Source organism: Erigeron canadensis, chromosome 1 (assembly GCF_010389155.1).
Source record: "Erigeron canadensis isolate Cc75 chromosome 1, C_canadensis_v1, whole genome shotgun sequence".
NCBI classification, from domain to species: Eukaryota; Viridiplantae; Streptophyta; class Magnoliopsida; order Asterales; family Asteraceae; genus Erigeron; species Erigeron canadensis.
The window spans coordinates 388,004-404,257 of record NC_057761.1 but is presented as its reverse complement, the minus strand read 5'-3'; the positions used below and the strand labels follow the sequence as shown (position 1 = coordinate 404,257).

Sequence of the window (16,254 nt, the reverse complement as noted above, 5' to 3'; positions counted from 1 at the left end):
AACCCTTAAATTTAAGGTAAATAAATTAATAAAGTTATAATAAAAATACCTTTAAAATTTAAGGATTGTATAGGGTATAACATCAAATGAATCTATCCGCTGATCTAGCTTAATTTGCTTCCAATAATATAATAATTATAATTATAACTTAATAAGATAATCTTTTATATTGATATATACTAGAGATAGGGAGACTAGATATACTAACAGGGTTTAACATCTCTTATAAATTGTCAATTGTTTATTTAAAAAATGGTTCAAACCGAAATGCCAAACAAATCAGTTGCAAAACATGAATTCAACTCATGATCGATGTTTGATTATAAGATAAGTATCCAACATAAATTATGATAATTAATATCAAAGGTCACTTAAAAATAACTATTGAAGTTGTGTGTTGGAATAAACATGATTCAATTCGAGTGATAAAACATCTCCAATCATCCTGTGGAACCTGTAAGAGCATAAAGCATAATTGTTATTGATTTTGGGTTCCCATAACAAGATGATTGAGTAATAATAGGATGAGTAATTCGGCTGGAACATTATGCACGAAATTTAGAGGAATGCGTACACACACGAAATTTAGGGTTTAATATGTGTTGAGATTAACCTTAACTTATGGTTAATGACTCTCTATTTATAAGGAGAGTATTTACACATTCAACCCTTTTGGTGTTTAATGTGTGTAACATTAGTCCTCATAGTTCCAATCATCTAATGGGAAACCCTATACTACGTTTCTAAGAGTAAATAAGCCCATTATATATTTACTAGACATAGAGATTTCAGTTATCGTCAATTATCATATCAGTAATAATAGATGATCAGTGACGGTCACATTAACGTGGTTCCAACAATTTGATCCTTAACTTTAATCTAATGATTTATATCTCGAGCTTAAAGGAACATGAGTGGATCCTAATAGATAGTATAGAAAATTTTCTAATTACAAGATGATAACATGTTAGAAAAATTAAAAAATAAAATTATGAAAGATATATAATGAAATCCACATTACCACATACATTGTCGTATGATTTTAAATTGAATTTTAGGTTATTCTTTAGAAAAGTATATCATTTCCCATCAAATGTAAAAAATTGCCCAGTTTAAACATTTTCTGTTATTGTAATATTAAATCAAATAACGTTATTCTCAAGCTAAGTCGTATCCAATGGCACTAAAAGTATGATTATCAAATTTGATTAGCATACAATTTGGACCAAATTGTGAAATAGAAAACGACTATAAATAACGTGAGCGAACCACTCTGAGAATTAATAAACCTTAAAATAGATTAATCACGTAAACAAGTTTCTAGAATACTTTGATGATATTCAATTCTTTGTATAATTATTAAATGATAACCCAATGTCTATTTTAATTCACTTCGAAACCTGCTATGATAGCAATGTAATTCAAAGAAAAAATTGAGGAAATTTTCAATTTCATTTTTAATTGATATAATGAGCTATAAATGGAGTATTTTGAAATCAATAACGTTAATACCTCTTACATAATTAGCCTTCTAAGATATAAAAAATGTAAAATTAATACCTAATACAGTACATACATTTATGCTGTAGTTAAAAGGGTCACGAATAAGATGTCAATCTTGCTATCGACGACACAAATAATAAGAGCATGGTAAAATACATATGATCGTTAAGGAACCAATCCCCGACGTCACAACTTTGAGTTTAAAGCAAGGTAAAGAAAGCAAGTCATGATGTAAAGCAGCTTTTTACAATATTAATTAATTCTTAGTTAAAAAAATTACCTATTTTCATACCCCGTGTTCTCTTTCAGAGTTTCAATATTAGAGAAACAAGAGATTGGCACGTCCACGGTCCATCACTTTACTATTTATAAATTGGTCAAAATATGCGAATTTCTTAGTGTTACAACCAAGACCAAAACAAGACATGGTTTGTAAAACCAAACAAACATTAATAATGCATATCAACCCCTAAGATCGAGTTTGTTTCAAGAATTTGATAAATTTTAAATTGAATTTCATTCCTTAATGTGTTTGGTTATTCAAATAAGAAGGAATCTCATTCTGTAGAAATGTAAACATTTTATCATTTGATAGAATCTCTATTCATTGGGATGGAAAAAGAAATTTCATTCCTTCCATCATTTAAATTATCAAAAAATCAAATACATTCTGTCAAATTTCATTCTTTCAAATTCCAATTCCTTTAAAAGAATCAATTCCTTCCAAAAACATTTTATAAAACAAACGCATCGTAATATTTATTACTCCACAAGGTAGTAAAACAAGAGGAATAACAATTGGTAACTGGCGTATGACAACCACTCAACGGCAAAGCCAACACTTTCGAGTACCAAAATAGGTCTTTGAGTAGGTCCATTTGTGGACCTTTAGTTGAAACGTCTCAAAAAAATAAAAATAAATAAATAATCGGATAAATGCTTTCTAATTGGAACCACCAACACTTAACCAGCACGATATTAGAAAGCTACATTTTTTAATATCACTGGACTCGATAGAAAGTATATAACATCATCAAAATTAACACCTTGAACTTTAATACAGAAAATGCATCAATTAAAAACTCCATTCTTAGAGAAATGTACGCTGTTAATACCTTGAGCCACAGCCTTTCATCCAGGAATTCCTTAAGTCCTCACGGTAACACAACTTGCCGGAATGATGTTTTCCAAACAAGAACCCCGCCATGTCTAAACCACGGATTCCATTAACTAATTCAAAATTATAAATCCATTGGCACAATTAAGACAATGAATCAGATGTTCATTTTGACATGATTTTCACAAAAATTTGAAAAAGACAACAAACTAGGATGAAAATACACGAGAGTATCATTTTGTACCACAAAATATTAAGAGTAATGCAGCAAGTTAGTTATTGAACGAGTATGCTCATCGTGCATGCCTCCTGGTACGTGCAAGGAGTGCAAGAAGTATCTTTTTCCTAGGTCCCTGCAACAAAGTTAGAGAATTGGAGATCATGACTGACAGTGAACCAAAACCCCAATAGTACATGATGCATGCTTTCAAACCATGTTTGAAGTATTAACCTTTTTCAGATTATTCTGACAGTGACAGTGACAAGGCATTCAATCGATTAAAGATCCATGGAATAACCCCAAATTAACACACACTGAATTACTTGTATCCAGTGTTATTGACTTGTTGTAAAGGAACTTACTCAGTCAAAGATGCGAGACCGTGGTCTTAATGAGGAAATCATGCATGAAGATCAGGTATCACTATACTTTATTATATTAAAATGCATTATTTCGGCATTTGGTTACCTAATATTTGCAGATGTTAAAGATTTTAGGATAATACCTTATCTATATCTATATCTATATCTATATTATAAATCAAATCTCCCTGTCTACATTTTAAGTTTCAACCTTTTTACTTTCCCAAAATGCCCATATATTAATTTTATATTTACCTAACATCTTTTCTCTCTCCTCAAATCTCAACCAATCATTTTTTTTCTTTCCCCCATAAATAATTTATTCTTCCAATTTATTCAAAATCTTTTATCTCAAAAACCGTACATCGATAAATTATAAAAATTATATGGGTGTTCTTAAAATTTCATGCTCTTTCATTAGAGATGTCATTCGATATACTTTCGACGAATTTTTAAATCCGAGGGCGGAGCCCTTACGGCTAAGGTATTTGGCTATCACACTCTATGACCTATCAACCCCACCATCTCACCGCCGCAACGCGCGGGTACTTGCTCTCGTTCAAAAGTAAATGAGAAATCAAATAGTTCTCTTTTATTATTTTCGTATTTCTCAACAATATTTAGTTGATTCCCAATAATTGTATAGAGTAATTCTATGCATATTAATGATACATGGAGAGATATCAATGTTATATCTTTCAATGAAAAACTAAACTATTAATTCAAGATTCTTTCTTTTAAAAAGTTTTCAATCTTTTGGGGGTGATTGTCCATTATTTATTTTACTTTTTTTCATTATATCTATATGTTATCTGATAGTGTTTCATTTATCAAGCCTATGTTTCACTTCTTCTTTTACCTATCAAATACTAGAGTTTAAAGAATGCATTATTTCGGTATGTGGAGTTCGTATTATGTGCAGTTGTTAAAGATTTAAGGATAATACCTTACTCAGCAGTAAATAAGGATGGATAATGCCAATAATATTCTAAATGTATATAAGGCAAGAGCCTGATATATTATACAGCCTGTATATCTTTGATTATAGATCGTAAAAGTATCTACCAATAACAGCATAATACATTATATATTCGGATGCATAGCTCTACATAGGTATTCTTAATACGAATTAAACAAAGTAATATGAGTACACCAGAGAGATGAAAACATACCATAGGTATTCCTATCTCTTTAAGATCATGGTCTCCCATCTGGCTCAATGCAGCCATGTCAACCTAAAATTTGGATAAGATGAACCAAATTAAACAGAAAAAGCTTTTCAAAGAGTGGTAGTATAGCATTGAACTGTTACTCAGCAAAAACAGGTGACTGCGAGTGATTACAGGAAAAAAAATTAAGTTATAGTTCAAAAACCCATTCTGTACAACCCTAAACCTGCAGCCTTTTCTGTACCTAGGAAGTTTCCTAAATAATCATAACAAAAAGGTTGAACAAATTGTCAAGAATCATTGTTGAAGGGAACATTCAAAAAGAAGAAGTTATGAGAACATGAAAGACCATCAAATTGTATTAAATATAAGAATGCAAATGTTTCCAAATTTTGAATATTTCTTGCATAAATTCTATCAACTCTAATATCTAAATGTCAATAAAGACACAACTTAAGTGATGACAGCCACGTCACTATTGAGTACCTCATGGCATCACTAACAAGCTAGTGCCATTTCGCATTTTTTAGGGACTGGGTACATTAAAATTTCACCAGGAACCGTAAAGCAGATATCAGGGTATACTGAAACATATAAATTTCTAATAGAAAATAAAATTCGCAGAAGAGAGGGGTTGTTCTTTAAAATAATGTACATGCACCATCCATGTTACATCACAATCTACTACGTACCCTTATCAAGTTAGGATATCATGCAAAGGAAAGACCCGACATTTGCTTTGTTTTTAAATAAGACCACTGGTGATGCCGAATAAAAACTTTCACTTAAATAAACGGAAAAATGGCTGATCTATTCATGCAACTAACATATAAAAAGTTCAAGGTTACACACATCTAAACAAAAACATATATTAGGTTACTAGGGGGTCAAGACGGTAAGCAGAATGTCACTGCTAAGGTTCATAGCTGTCTGAAGAAACAAATCATATCTAAAGTCGGAATGCAGAGTTAACTATGACATTGTGCATCTAACCAAACTAACATCTGTTTATAAGTTTGTGTAATCTACACGGCTGCACATACACTAGCATTAAAACAGAAAATCAAAATACAGTCTAGTATCAAATAGAATACATTCAATGAAATCTATACAAGAATAATGTGAAATATGAGACCAAAAAAATTTAAGTTGCCCATGATAAGTACCTCCTCAACCTTGAACGATATCAGATACTTCTCTAATCCCAAAGAACGCAAAAATCCTTCCACGGTAAGATGTTCTACCTAGAAGCAAAATTAAAAGGAAGAAAGAAAAAGATTCAGATCAGAGACGATGCTACTGCAATAAATTTAGCAGAGTTTGACAAAACAGAATGAGCAAACTTGTCGACCTAAAGAAGTACGTATACTAGCAAATCTTTCTTAAGATAGTTAGAGAATAATGTTGCACAACACAGCTCAAACCATGGTTGTTTGTGTCTTAAGACCATGCCTACAACTTTAACCATCAGCAAGGCACCTTAACCATTTAAGATAGGTAAAATGGAATCCTAAAAAAATTACCATTTCCAAACTATGTGCATGCAAATATTAAACTACAACAACTACTAAAAAGCAGAACTCCTGATCTCGTGTTGAAGGCAATAACACCATGAAAATAATTGTTCGAATAGAAGTATAGAACTACAAAACTCATAAATATTTCAGAACTTAAAAATAATAGCACGGCCACAAGATAAAATATAAAATGCTTCAAACCATGTTCTTACAACAATAATCCAGGAGAAATAAAAAGGCGTTATCAACAGTATGTCAGACTAATCAACAACAGCTTATTTTGAGCTTGACAATACCTTTACAGTCATAACCGGAGAGAAAGAAAAAAAAGTGGCTTAAAAATCTTAGTATTACTTGTTAGCAAGTCAAATATATTAAGTTGAAAGAAGGGCAAATTATGTAGTTTGATAGTAGAGTAACCTACTTAGACAGATGTTCATTGCTAGATGTTGATTACATTGATCATAGAAATTTTTATAGAGATAACTAAATCATATACCATAACCACACTAACATATGCAAAACTGATCTTATTTTCTTCTTGCAGCAATAACCATGAGCAAACATCACAAGAATTTTGAAAACTTAGATTCAATAAATTATGATATAAAGCACTTCCACAGAGGCATAAGATCTATAGCCTTATAACCTAGCAAACTACTAGCGCAAATGTCATCAGCATACCAAGAATTAAACATATCATTGAATATCAGCCGTAGTAGCAGACAACTATCAGTATCAGAACTTGGTTAAAGCACATAAAGCACGAAGAATAAATGTTCAAATAGCATTTAAAGTTGTGGTTAAAATGAAAAAGAATGCATACAGTTTCATGTCCAAACAAATTTGACTGTTCAACTATTTAAAAATTTTGCATTACAATATACATAAAGAGACACGCATGAATACTATAAAGAAGACAGGTAGCTTAACTGGATATTGACTTCGTTGCATATTATGGCCAGGTGGTATTGGGGGGGCAACCATAGGCCCCATAGGCTTTGTTGGCCCAGCAGAAAGAGATGGTTTTGTCAGAAAAGATGTGGTGGAGATGGGCCTTGATATATCACTACCATCCCGGCTGGAATATTGCACTGGTCTAGAATCTTGGTATGCCCTCATGATTGGCCTTCTCTGTGGTTCTTCGTTCCTTTGTGGAGGTGATAATCCCCTGGAAATATGCAGAACTCTATCTGGTGATTTACGCCTAATATGATCCAATGTCCATGGAGAGTAAGAGCTTGTTAAAAAGTCCATCTGGGACGGAGCTTCTGATGTTCTCATGGAAGTGAAATGACGTGTCATGCTACCATTACTTGGCTCTGGAATGCTTTGCCTGGTATCACTTACATTGGGTATACGCTTTCTGACCTCAAGTAGTTCAGGAATGCTCTGTCTACCATCCCTTGGTTCAGGCATCGTCTGTCTGTCCTCCCTATACTCAGCCACACGACGTGTATCATCCCTAGACTCTGGCACACAATGTCTATCATCCCTAGACTCTGGAACGCGATGTCTATCATCCCTGGACTCTGGCACACGATGTCTATCATCCATGGGCTGAGACAACCGTCGCCTCTCATCCAGTGGGTCAGGCATGTGCTGTCTCTCATCCCTTGGTGCAGGCATGATGTGCCTCTCGTTTCTTGGTTCAGGCATACGCCGTGGGTTGTCCCTTGGGTCAGAATCTCGCCTTCTGTCATCTCTTATCACAGGTATGATCTCAGGTACCCTGTGTCTTCCATGTTCAGGGTCAGGCAAGGTAGGCAGTGTATCAGGTTTGGTGGTTGAAGGTCGGGCACGGCGCGATAGCATATCACGCAGATCCACAGTCTTGTGATGAGTATTGGTTTGTGTCCGCTTGATGATTTTATAGCGAAGATCATGTTTGCTTAGATGTAAATCTTGAGGTATAAAAAATGACAGTATCGTTAGAATGTGGTGCACAAAGTCGAGAAAAGATATATATATATATATATATATATAAAGCAATTTACCATCAATGGAATTGGTGGGATTCAAGCTGTAACTACCATTATCGCCACACAACCTGAAAATTTAAAGTGAAAGCAGATATATGAAGCATAAGGTGATGTCAATCGGGTATAGGAGAATGCCTATAATTAAGTATGATAAAAACGAGGGGGGCTGTGGCGGTTAAGACTAAACGCATTGTGATAGTTGGGTGCCAGAATTATCAAACATCATCATGTTATTAACAAAAATGATAATAATAGTAATATAAAGAGCAAAATGTGACCGTTTATTATGAAGAAGGTGGGATGAGGATGGATCGGCACCAAGCCGATCTCTAACCGAGCCACGACGTTTACTCCCCACTGCCACCTGAAGACCGGCATCCTCCTCTTCCGCAAGTTCACCTCCACCTGATCTTTTCACTACCTGAACATACATGAATCAATCAATATATAATCAATCAATAATATAATGAAATGAAATGAGAGAGAGAGAGAGAGACCTGTCCACCAGCACGACCTAAAGTTATTGTAACTTGACCTCTCGATGATGACATCACCTCTTCTCCTCCTATTCTTCCTGCTGCCATTACTTCAATTAACAAAACCCCTAACCCTAACTCTACTTCTTCATTTCTTTCTTACTTTTTATCAATTCAATTAAATCACCCCCGATATCTATCTATCTATCTATGTCTATACTATAATAAATAATAATAATATAATCATCTATATCTATATCAATCTATCCATCCATCAGATTCTATTCAAAAACCCCTCCACTCGATCCACTATTGTTATTCTTATTTTCTTCAATAAAATAAATCTTTTAGGGTTTTCTATTTTAAAATTTGGGGTCAAGTGAAAAAGAGAGTCAAAGGTATTCCAAAAGCCTACTTCCTGCCTGCCTCATCAACGCTTGTTTCTTTCTAATGCATTTTCCTTTCTTTGTTTTTTTCATTTCTATATTTAGGCTCTTATATTTTTATTTTTTTTTAAAATAACCTCAATACCTATTTTTTTAAAACAATATACCAATATACCAAAGCTTTTTAGTATTTTTATAAAACACCTAACAAAATTGCAATAAATTTCAAAAATCACAATGAGATTCATAAAATCAAAGTAAGATTCTGAAAATCGCAACGAGATTATATAAAATCGCAATGAGATTTCTAAAAGCGCATAAAGATTTTATAAATCTCATAAAGATTTTGTACTTTATGAAATTTTTAAAGTTCTTTAAGCGATTTTCATCCTCTTTATGCAATTTTCATCATCTTATTGTGATTTTAACAATCTCATTGCGATTTTCCAAAATTATTGCGATTTTTGTGGGTATTTTGTTAAAATCTAAAAAAACTTGGGTAAATTGATAAAAAAAAAAATTTAAAAAGTGGGTATTAAGGTTATTTTCTCTTTTTTTATTATTCTATTATTTTTTATGAAAAAATAGAAACTAAATAGTAAATACCCAAAATCACACCCGCACATTGCGGCGGTGAGATGGTGAGGTGATAGGTCATAGAGTGTGATAAGTCATAAGATGTGATGGGTTGTAGAGTGTGATAACCAAATGTATTGGTTGTACCGGCTCCGCTCTCAGATTTAAAGATTCATCGAAAATATATTGAATAACATTTCTAATGAACTAACATGAAATTTTAAGAACACCCATATATATTTTATAATTTATCGATATACGGTTTTTGAGATAAAAGATTTTGAATGAATTAAAGAAATAAATTGATTTATGGAGAGAAGAGAAAAATGAGCGGTTGAGATTTGAAGAGAGAGGAAAAAGTGAGTGGTTGAGAATTCTTTAAGGGTATTATGAATAAGTGACAGTGATATTTTGAAGTTTTCAACTAAAGTTGAAAAAATGAAGGGAGTAAATGTTTTATAATGTATTAGACATATATCAAAATACTTTAGGATGTGTTTTTGATTACGGAAAACACTCTTTATATATTATTATATTGTTTTCTAAAGAAACATGAAAAACAAAAAAAACACGTTTAAATCATGGTTTCCCAAAACAATTCCCCTCATAAAACAAAAACAATATTTTATGTTTTCTAATGGAAAACTAGAAAAAAATATTTTTTATTGTTTTGATTTTTCATGTTCATTTTGCATCTCTCTCTCTACTTCCATATCTCTAACATGTTTTTTAGTTTTTAAAAATAAAAAAAGAAAACCATAATTTAAATTGAAACACATTTTTAAAATTTATATTTGTACATAGAAATGAGAAACCTGTTTATTTTCTAAACAATTATATATGAAAAACTTGGAAGATATTTTCTACAACTGAACGGCACTTTGGTTTTTTTGAGTTTTTACAAAATACCACAAAAAAAGTGGCAAACCAAATTGTAGAATCGCAAAAAGGGTAAAAATCGCAAATATGGTTGGTGATTTTTTAAATCACAAATTTAGTTGGAGATTTTGCCTAGAATGCCAATCTGATTGGAGATTTTCAATATTTTAAAAACCAGTATTTTGGTCGTACCGGGGTGATGATTTTTTCATAGTATTACTGGAAACACAAGTCTGTACGGCTAATTTAATTTATACCATTTATAAAAATCCTGCAAAATTTGATAAAGTTTAATGAAAATAATCAAAATGCAATTACAATTCTCTCAAATATAATACCAAATAAGTATTGTATAGCAAAATATAAGTTTTAAATTCACATATAACAAAAAATAACATTTAAGTATCATAAAAATAATTTTTTTAAATAATTCAAATAAAAAAAATGAATATACAGGAACAGTAATACCGGAATTATTGGAAATATAAGTCAGTATTGAATAGTGAAAATACCAGAATAGTTGTATCGGAGTACCCTCCAGTACCGATTTTACCGATAATACAATCATGTATATACCGGTATATAAAACATTAAATGTGTTACCTAAATCCCAAATCTGATTGAAGATTTTGATTTTGACTTTTTTGGATAAGATTTTGACTTTTTGGACAAGTTTTTTTTTCGCAAATTCCCGCAAAGGTTTACACCCGGAAAAGGTTAGATGTCGTCTCTGTTGAATAACCTCGCTAATGACTCTCCTAGTAGCGAATAAAAGGGGTAAAGAATGGTTGAATTCCGCCTATGGTTAGATCATTGAGCAACCATAATTTACTTTTTATTCTAATTTATTATATCTAGTAATATATTAAAAAAGGATTGAAGAAGTGCTTGACCTAAACATCACATCTTCAATAAAGAAAATTATTTGGTATACTATTACCAAGTTGATTATTTTGTACATCTAAGTATTCTTGCGGGGTTTCAAGTGTTGTCAAGCACAAGCTTTGTTCTTATTAATTCTTAATGGTCAAGGAAAATACAAGTAGGTTTTTCCTTGACAGATAATTCAATTTAGATGTATTGAGATAGTATTTAGATAACCGAATTTTAATGTTGAGAAGTTTCTCAAAATTTTTGGTGAAAAGTGTTAGAGGCTACCCAATGGTAGGAAGTAGGAACTCATCCCTCAATAACTAGTCCCTGTCAGCGTCACATCAGCAAAAAACACTCCAAGGACTAATCTCCATAAAACACACTCAATACATTCATCCCTCAAGGACTAGTCTTAGACCCACCAATTATTTATATCTACCCCTTTAAAATAACAACAACAACAACAACAACAACAACAATAATAAAAGAAGCTTATTTATAACATCAAAGTTCAAGGTGAAAATTAAAAAATTGACAAAAGACAAAATGTAACAAAAGACAAAACAGTTCACCTTCCCCATCTGGCCATCTTCTTTTTTGATCGTGAGCTTCGCCGGCCGGAAAAGAATGGATTCCATTTTTTTTAATTTTTACATAACAGACACATATGTATGTGTGTGGAGGGGGGGGGGGAGTGAGTATCGGGTTGTTCTCCATCTAAGCTTAAATGGCGGGAACTCCTCACACTTGGTTTTTATAATCATAAAAATCATGGGGGGCCATGTATTTATTTAAAATTCAAACAAATATTAAAATATTTGTATGTGAGGGGTTCCTCATCTAAGCTTAGATGGGGGAACAACCCCATACTCACTTTTCCCACATATATATATATATATAGGGGTGAGTTATTTTGAGCATTCATAAAATAAAAGAACTCAAAAACTATTCTATACCACACATTATTTCTCTCTTTCTCTCGTTGCAATTAAATAATAAAATTCACCCAAATCATTCAAAATGTTTTATCTCATAAACCGTAAATCGTTAGACGAAACAAAAAACATGAGTAGTCTTAAAATTTCGTCCTCTTTCACTAGAGATCCAATTCGATATACTTTTGATGACATTTTAATTTTCGTTTTCTTTTTGATACTTACACATAACTTACACATGTGTAGGTTGAACAAAAGTTATGATTCGGAGTGGGCTTCACCCTTAAGGATATTCATAATCCAAAGCTAATGGGGGTGATAGGTCATTGAGGTTAATAGGTCATAGTGTGATAGGTCATAGAGGGTGATAGATCATAAGGGGTGACCGGTGATGGGTGATCTACCCGACGGGCTCCACCCTTAGCCGTTATGGCTCCGCTATGGACTGACGGGCTCCGCCCTTGGCCACCATGGCTCCACCATGTATTGACGGGCTCCGCCCTTAACTTTCATTGTTATGTACATATGTTCATTTAATAATTTACATGTGAAAACAATGATCCTACACATGTGTAGGTATACAAGTAGAAGAGGGAAAAAAATGAAAATTAAAAAGTCGTCAAAAGTATATCGAATTCGATCTCTAATGAAAGAGGACAAAGTTTTAAGACTAGTCATGTTTTTTGTTTCATCTAATGATTTACGGTTTGTGAGATAAAACATTTTGAATGATTTGAGTGAATTTTATTATTTAATTAAAGAGAGAGAAAGAGAGAAAGAAAGTGTGATTCAGAATGATTTTTGAGTTTTTTTATTTTTGAGTTCTTAAATAACTCTTCCTATATATATATATATATATATATATGGGAAAGAAAAATAAAAAAACTAAATCACACACTCACTCTCGTCCCTGCTAGGGATGACAACGGGCCGGGTATGGTCCGGGTTTAAGTAATCCCGGACCCGGACCCAATTAAAAATCTCCGTCCCAAACCCAGACCCGGACCCGACGGGTCCCCGTTTACTTACTAACCGTCGGGTAACGGGTTCCCCACGGGTAATCGGGGATCCGTTAATTTATTCATCCACATATATATATAATATATCTATACATGTAGCCAATACGTCAACTTTCGTAATAATGGTTACAATATTTGAATAATTAGAATTAATGTTACAAGAATTATTTGTGTTTCCAAAAATATAAATATTTGTTATTAACTCTTCAATGATCAATTAGCAATTCATATATTTATATACCTATTGAAAATAAAAATATCAATATTATTATTATAATGTAATATATAAGGATCGGGTATATGGGTTGGGGCCGGGTTTCGGGTAGACCTTGTCGGGTATGCGGCTTTCAATCTAAAAACGGACCCGGAACCGGACCCGCGAAAAATATTAAAATCATCCCCATACCCGACCCAAGACCCGCATACCCGGACCCGGACTGGCCCAAAAATGTCAGGTTTCGAATTTCCCCATCAGGTACGTGTTTTTTTGCCATCCCTAGTCCCTGCAAGAACGAAAGCGCCAGACGACTGAAGTGGGCGAAAAAGGAACGAGTCTCACCCAATGGTGTGGACTCGTTTGTGGCAGGCGAACGAGCTCGAGAACGAACTCATTGGGCACCCTCTTAAGGTATAAATAATATGCACATGCCAAAAGTATATTGTTTTATACAGCATTGTACAATCTATATGACATTCATTGGAAAAATATATATGTTTGCAGAAAAATATCTAGTTAAGAAAAAAAACAAGAATTATACAATGTTTACTGAGAAATGTCAAAAAGTAAAAAAATGTGATTCAATTGTAAATTTCATTTGATATAATTAGCTGTGGTCTGAAATGACACGTTAAAACCAATTGTAAATTTCACCCTAGCTTAATTTCAGGATTATTCATTTCGACCTACATATCACACAAATTATTTTACCTTACTTATCCTTGATTTCCAATAAATGGATCAAAACAAAAACAAGAATTCGAAAAAACCAACGTATTCAAGATTCTCACAACAAGAGCTTCCGGCATGGAAACCAATCTTAACCCCAGGATGGGCAATTGCATCATTTATAACCATCGGTGCTCTTTTCATCCCTACGGGGCTTTTAGCTTTATCCGCGTCAGATAGCGTTGTCGAAATTATTGATCGTTATGACGAAGATTGTGTTCCCGACGACTTTAGCAGTAAAGCCGAGGCATTTATACAAAATCCCGACACAAAGAAGACATGTATAAGAAATCTCAAAGTACCAAAGAAAATGGTCGCCCCTATTTTCGTGTATTATCAACTCGAGAACTTTTACCAAAATCATCGTCGGTAATTAAACATGCAATTTTCCAATCAGTTAACCTTAATTAATTAGTTTTTGGATGGATGTTTAATTTAGTTTTCTAAGTATATATAGTTTGGTTTCAGATTTGTGAAAAGTAGAAGCGACAAACAATTACGTGACCCTGCGGCTCAAAACGACACACGCGATTGTTTTCCGGAAGCACAAACCGGTGATAACAAACCAATTGTTCCGTGTGGGTTAATTGCTTGGAGTCTATTCAATGACACTTACCAACTATCAACACGAGGCAAACAACTAACAATCGACAAACACGGGATTGCTTGGAAAAGCGATACCACTGCTAAATTCGGTTCGGATGTGTATCCAAAGGATTTTCAAAAAGGATCCTTGATCGGGGGCGCAACACTTGATGAGCGTAAACCTGTACGTATGTAGGTGAATTATAATAAAATGTTTTCTAGCTTTCCAATTTTAATTTTCTAGAAAGTGAAAGGAGTTTTCTATCGCTAGAAAACAAATGGAATCTTTTAAAACGCGTTCAAAACTAGAAAATAGAAAACAACTCGAGGTTTTCAAAATTTTGAAAATGGAAAAATAAAAAGTAAAAAACAATAAATTAAAAAAAAAAAAAAACTGTTTTATAATTTTCCATAGAAAAGTGGAAAACTGTGTTTTTTCCATAGAAAAGTTAAAAACTGTGTTTTATGTTTTCATAGAAAACATTTTTGAAAAAACTATGATTTAAACGCGTTTTCTGTTTTTCATGCTTTCATGAAAAACAAAAATGGAAAACAAATGGTGTTTTGTTTTCCCTCACCCTTAAATTTTTGTTATATATATAATTTTGGATGGATGATGATCGATCAGCTAAGCGAGCAAGAGGATCTTATTGTATGGATGAGAGCAGCAGCATTGCCTAAGTTTAGAAAGTTATACGGAAAAATAAACACCGATTTGGAAGCACACGAGACGATAAGCGTTCAAGTTGAAAATAACTACAACACATACAAGTTTGGGGGAAGGAAGAAGCTTGTTCTTTCTACGACGACATGGATTGGAGGCAAAAATGATTTTTTGGGGGTGGCGTATATAACGGTTGGTGGTTTGTGTTTGTTTATGTCAATAAACTTTATACTTTTGTATGTTTTTCGTCCTCGACGTCTGGGGGATCCATCATATTTGTCATGGAATAGACATCCTATAGCTAATTAATATTTTATATTAGCTTGATCATGATGATCCCAAGTCTTTTTATAGACCACGAACGATATTATTTGATTATGGGTGTAAAACCGTTTCATGTTCGAGTTATCATGTTGGTGGATTTTTGATGCGTCTCAAATCAACTGACATGTTATAAATCGTGTTGACTTTCGGTCTACCCGACCCCACTACCCCAGTCCAAATATCAGTTCAAAGCCTGATCCAAAGGTTTAGCCCAACCCATTTAAGTATGCTTACTTTGAGCCGTAAGTTGTATACTTGTATGTCCGTTCAAAAATGCCGACGTGAGGATGTTGTAACAAAACTGATGAAGGAATTGAGAGTCAACTACACTCACATGAAAGCAAAAGTTTGGGAAGAAGAAAAATATGTTTTCTATATTATATACCAACTATTCCAAAAAGGGGAGTAATATTCGTACCACAGAATTTGATAAATTTACCACTTTTGTGTATTACATTATTGTACAGTGTGTTATGAAACATGTACAGTGTGGTAAGTATATCAAATGTTGTGGTACAATTATTACTTCCCTTCCAAAAAACGTTTTTCCATCAAGACCAATGAATACAAACATTTGTTGGTTGGGTTCCGTGATTTTCCAAATGTATTTTGATTTTAAATTTTAATTATAAAGTGATTATCCTTTTTCCCGAAAGACGGTTGTCTCCCTCTTTGTTACGTAAAAGTATGCAGCCATGACCGAAATATCTCGTGATTGTTT

The 16,254-nt window shown here is 33.1% G+C and overlaps 2 protein-coding genes across 3 annotated transcripts; one reads left to right on the top strand and one right to left on the bottom strand.

The window, feature by feature from the left end:
- Positions 1-2,479: 2,479 nt before the first annotated feature.
- LOC122603803 lies at positions 2,480-8,785 on the bottom strand. Of its 2 annotated transcripts, XM_043776628.1 has the most exons (8): positions 8,368-8,785; positions 8,149-8,291; positions 7,886-7,938; positions 6,822-7,792; positions 5,538-5,615; positions 4,375-4,437; positions 2,865-2,973; positions 2,480-2,733 (listed from the first exon to the last, which is right to left on the bottom strand). In XM_043776628.1, exons 1-7 carry the CDS (start codon positions 8,452-8,454, stop codon positions 2,914-2,916), a joined length of 1,455 nt encoding a protein of 484 aa, XP_043632563.1. In that variant the 5' UTR covers positions 8,455-8,785; the 3' UTR covers positions 2,480-2,733; positions 2,865-2,913. The 2 variants fall into 2 exon arrangements, with proteins under 2 accessions (XP_043632563.1, XP_043632555.1); XM_043776620.1 differs by having other exon boundaries at positions 2,480-2,973.
- Positions 8,786-13,967: 5,182 nt separating this feature from the next.
- On the top strand, positions 13,968-15,583 carry LOC122579127 (ALA-interacting subunit 3-like). The gene is made up of 3 exons (XM_043751236.1): positions 13,968-14,329; positions 14,429-14,729; positions 15,174-15,583. The coding sequence occupies exons 1-3, from the start codon at positions 13,968-13,970 to the stop codon at positions 15,516-15,518; spliced, it is 1,008 nt and encodes a 335-aa protein (XP_043607171.1). The 3' UTR covers positions 15,519-15,583.
- The last annotated feature ends 671 nt before the right edge of the window (positions 15,584-16,254 follow it).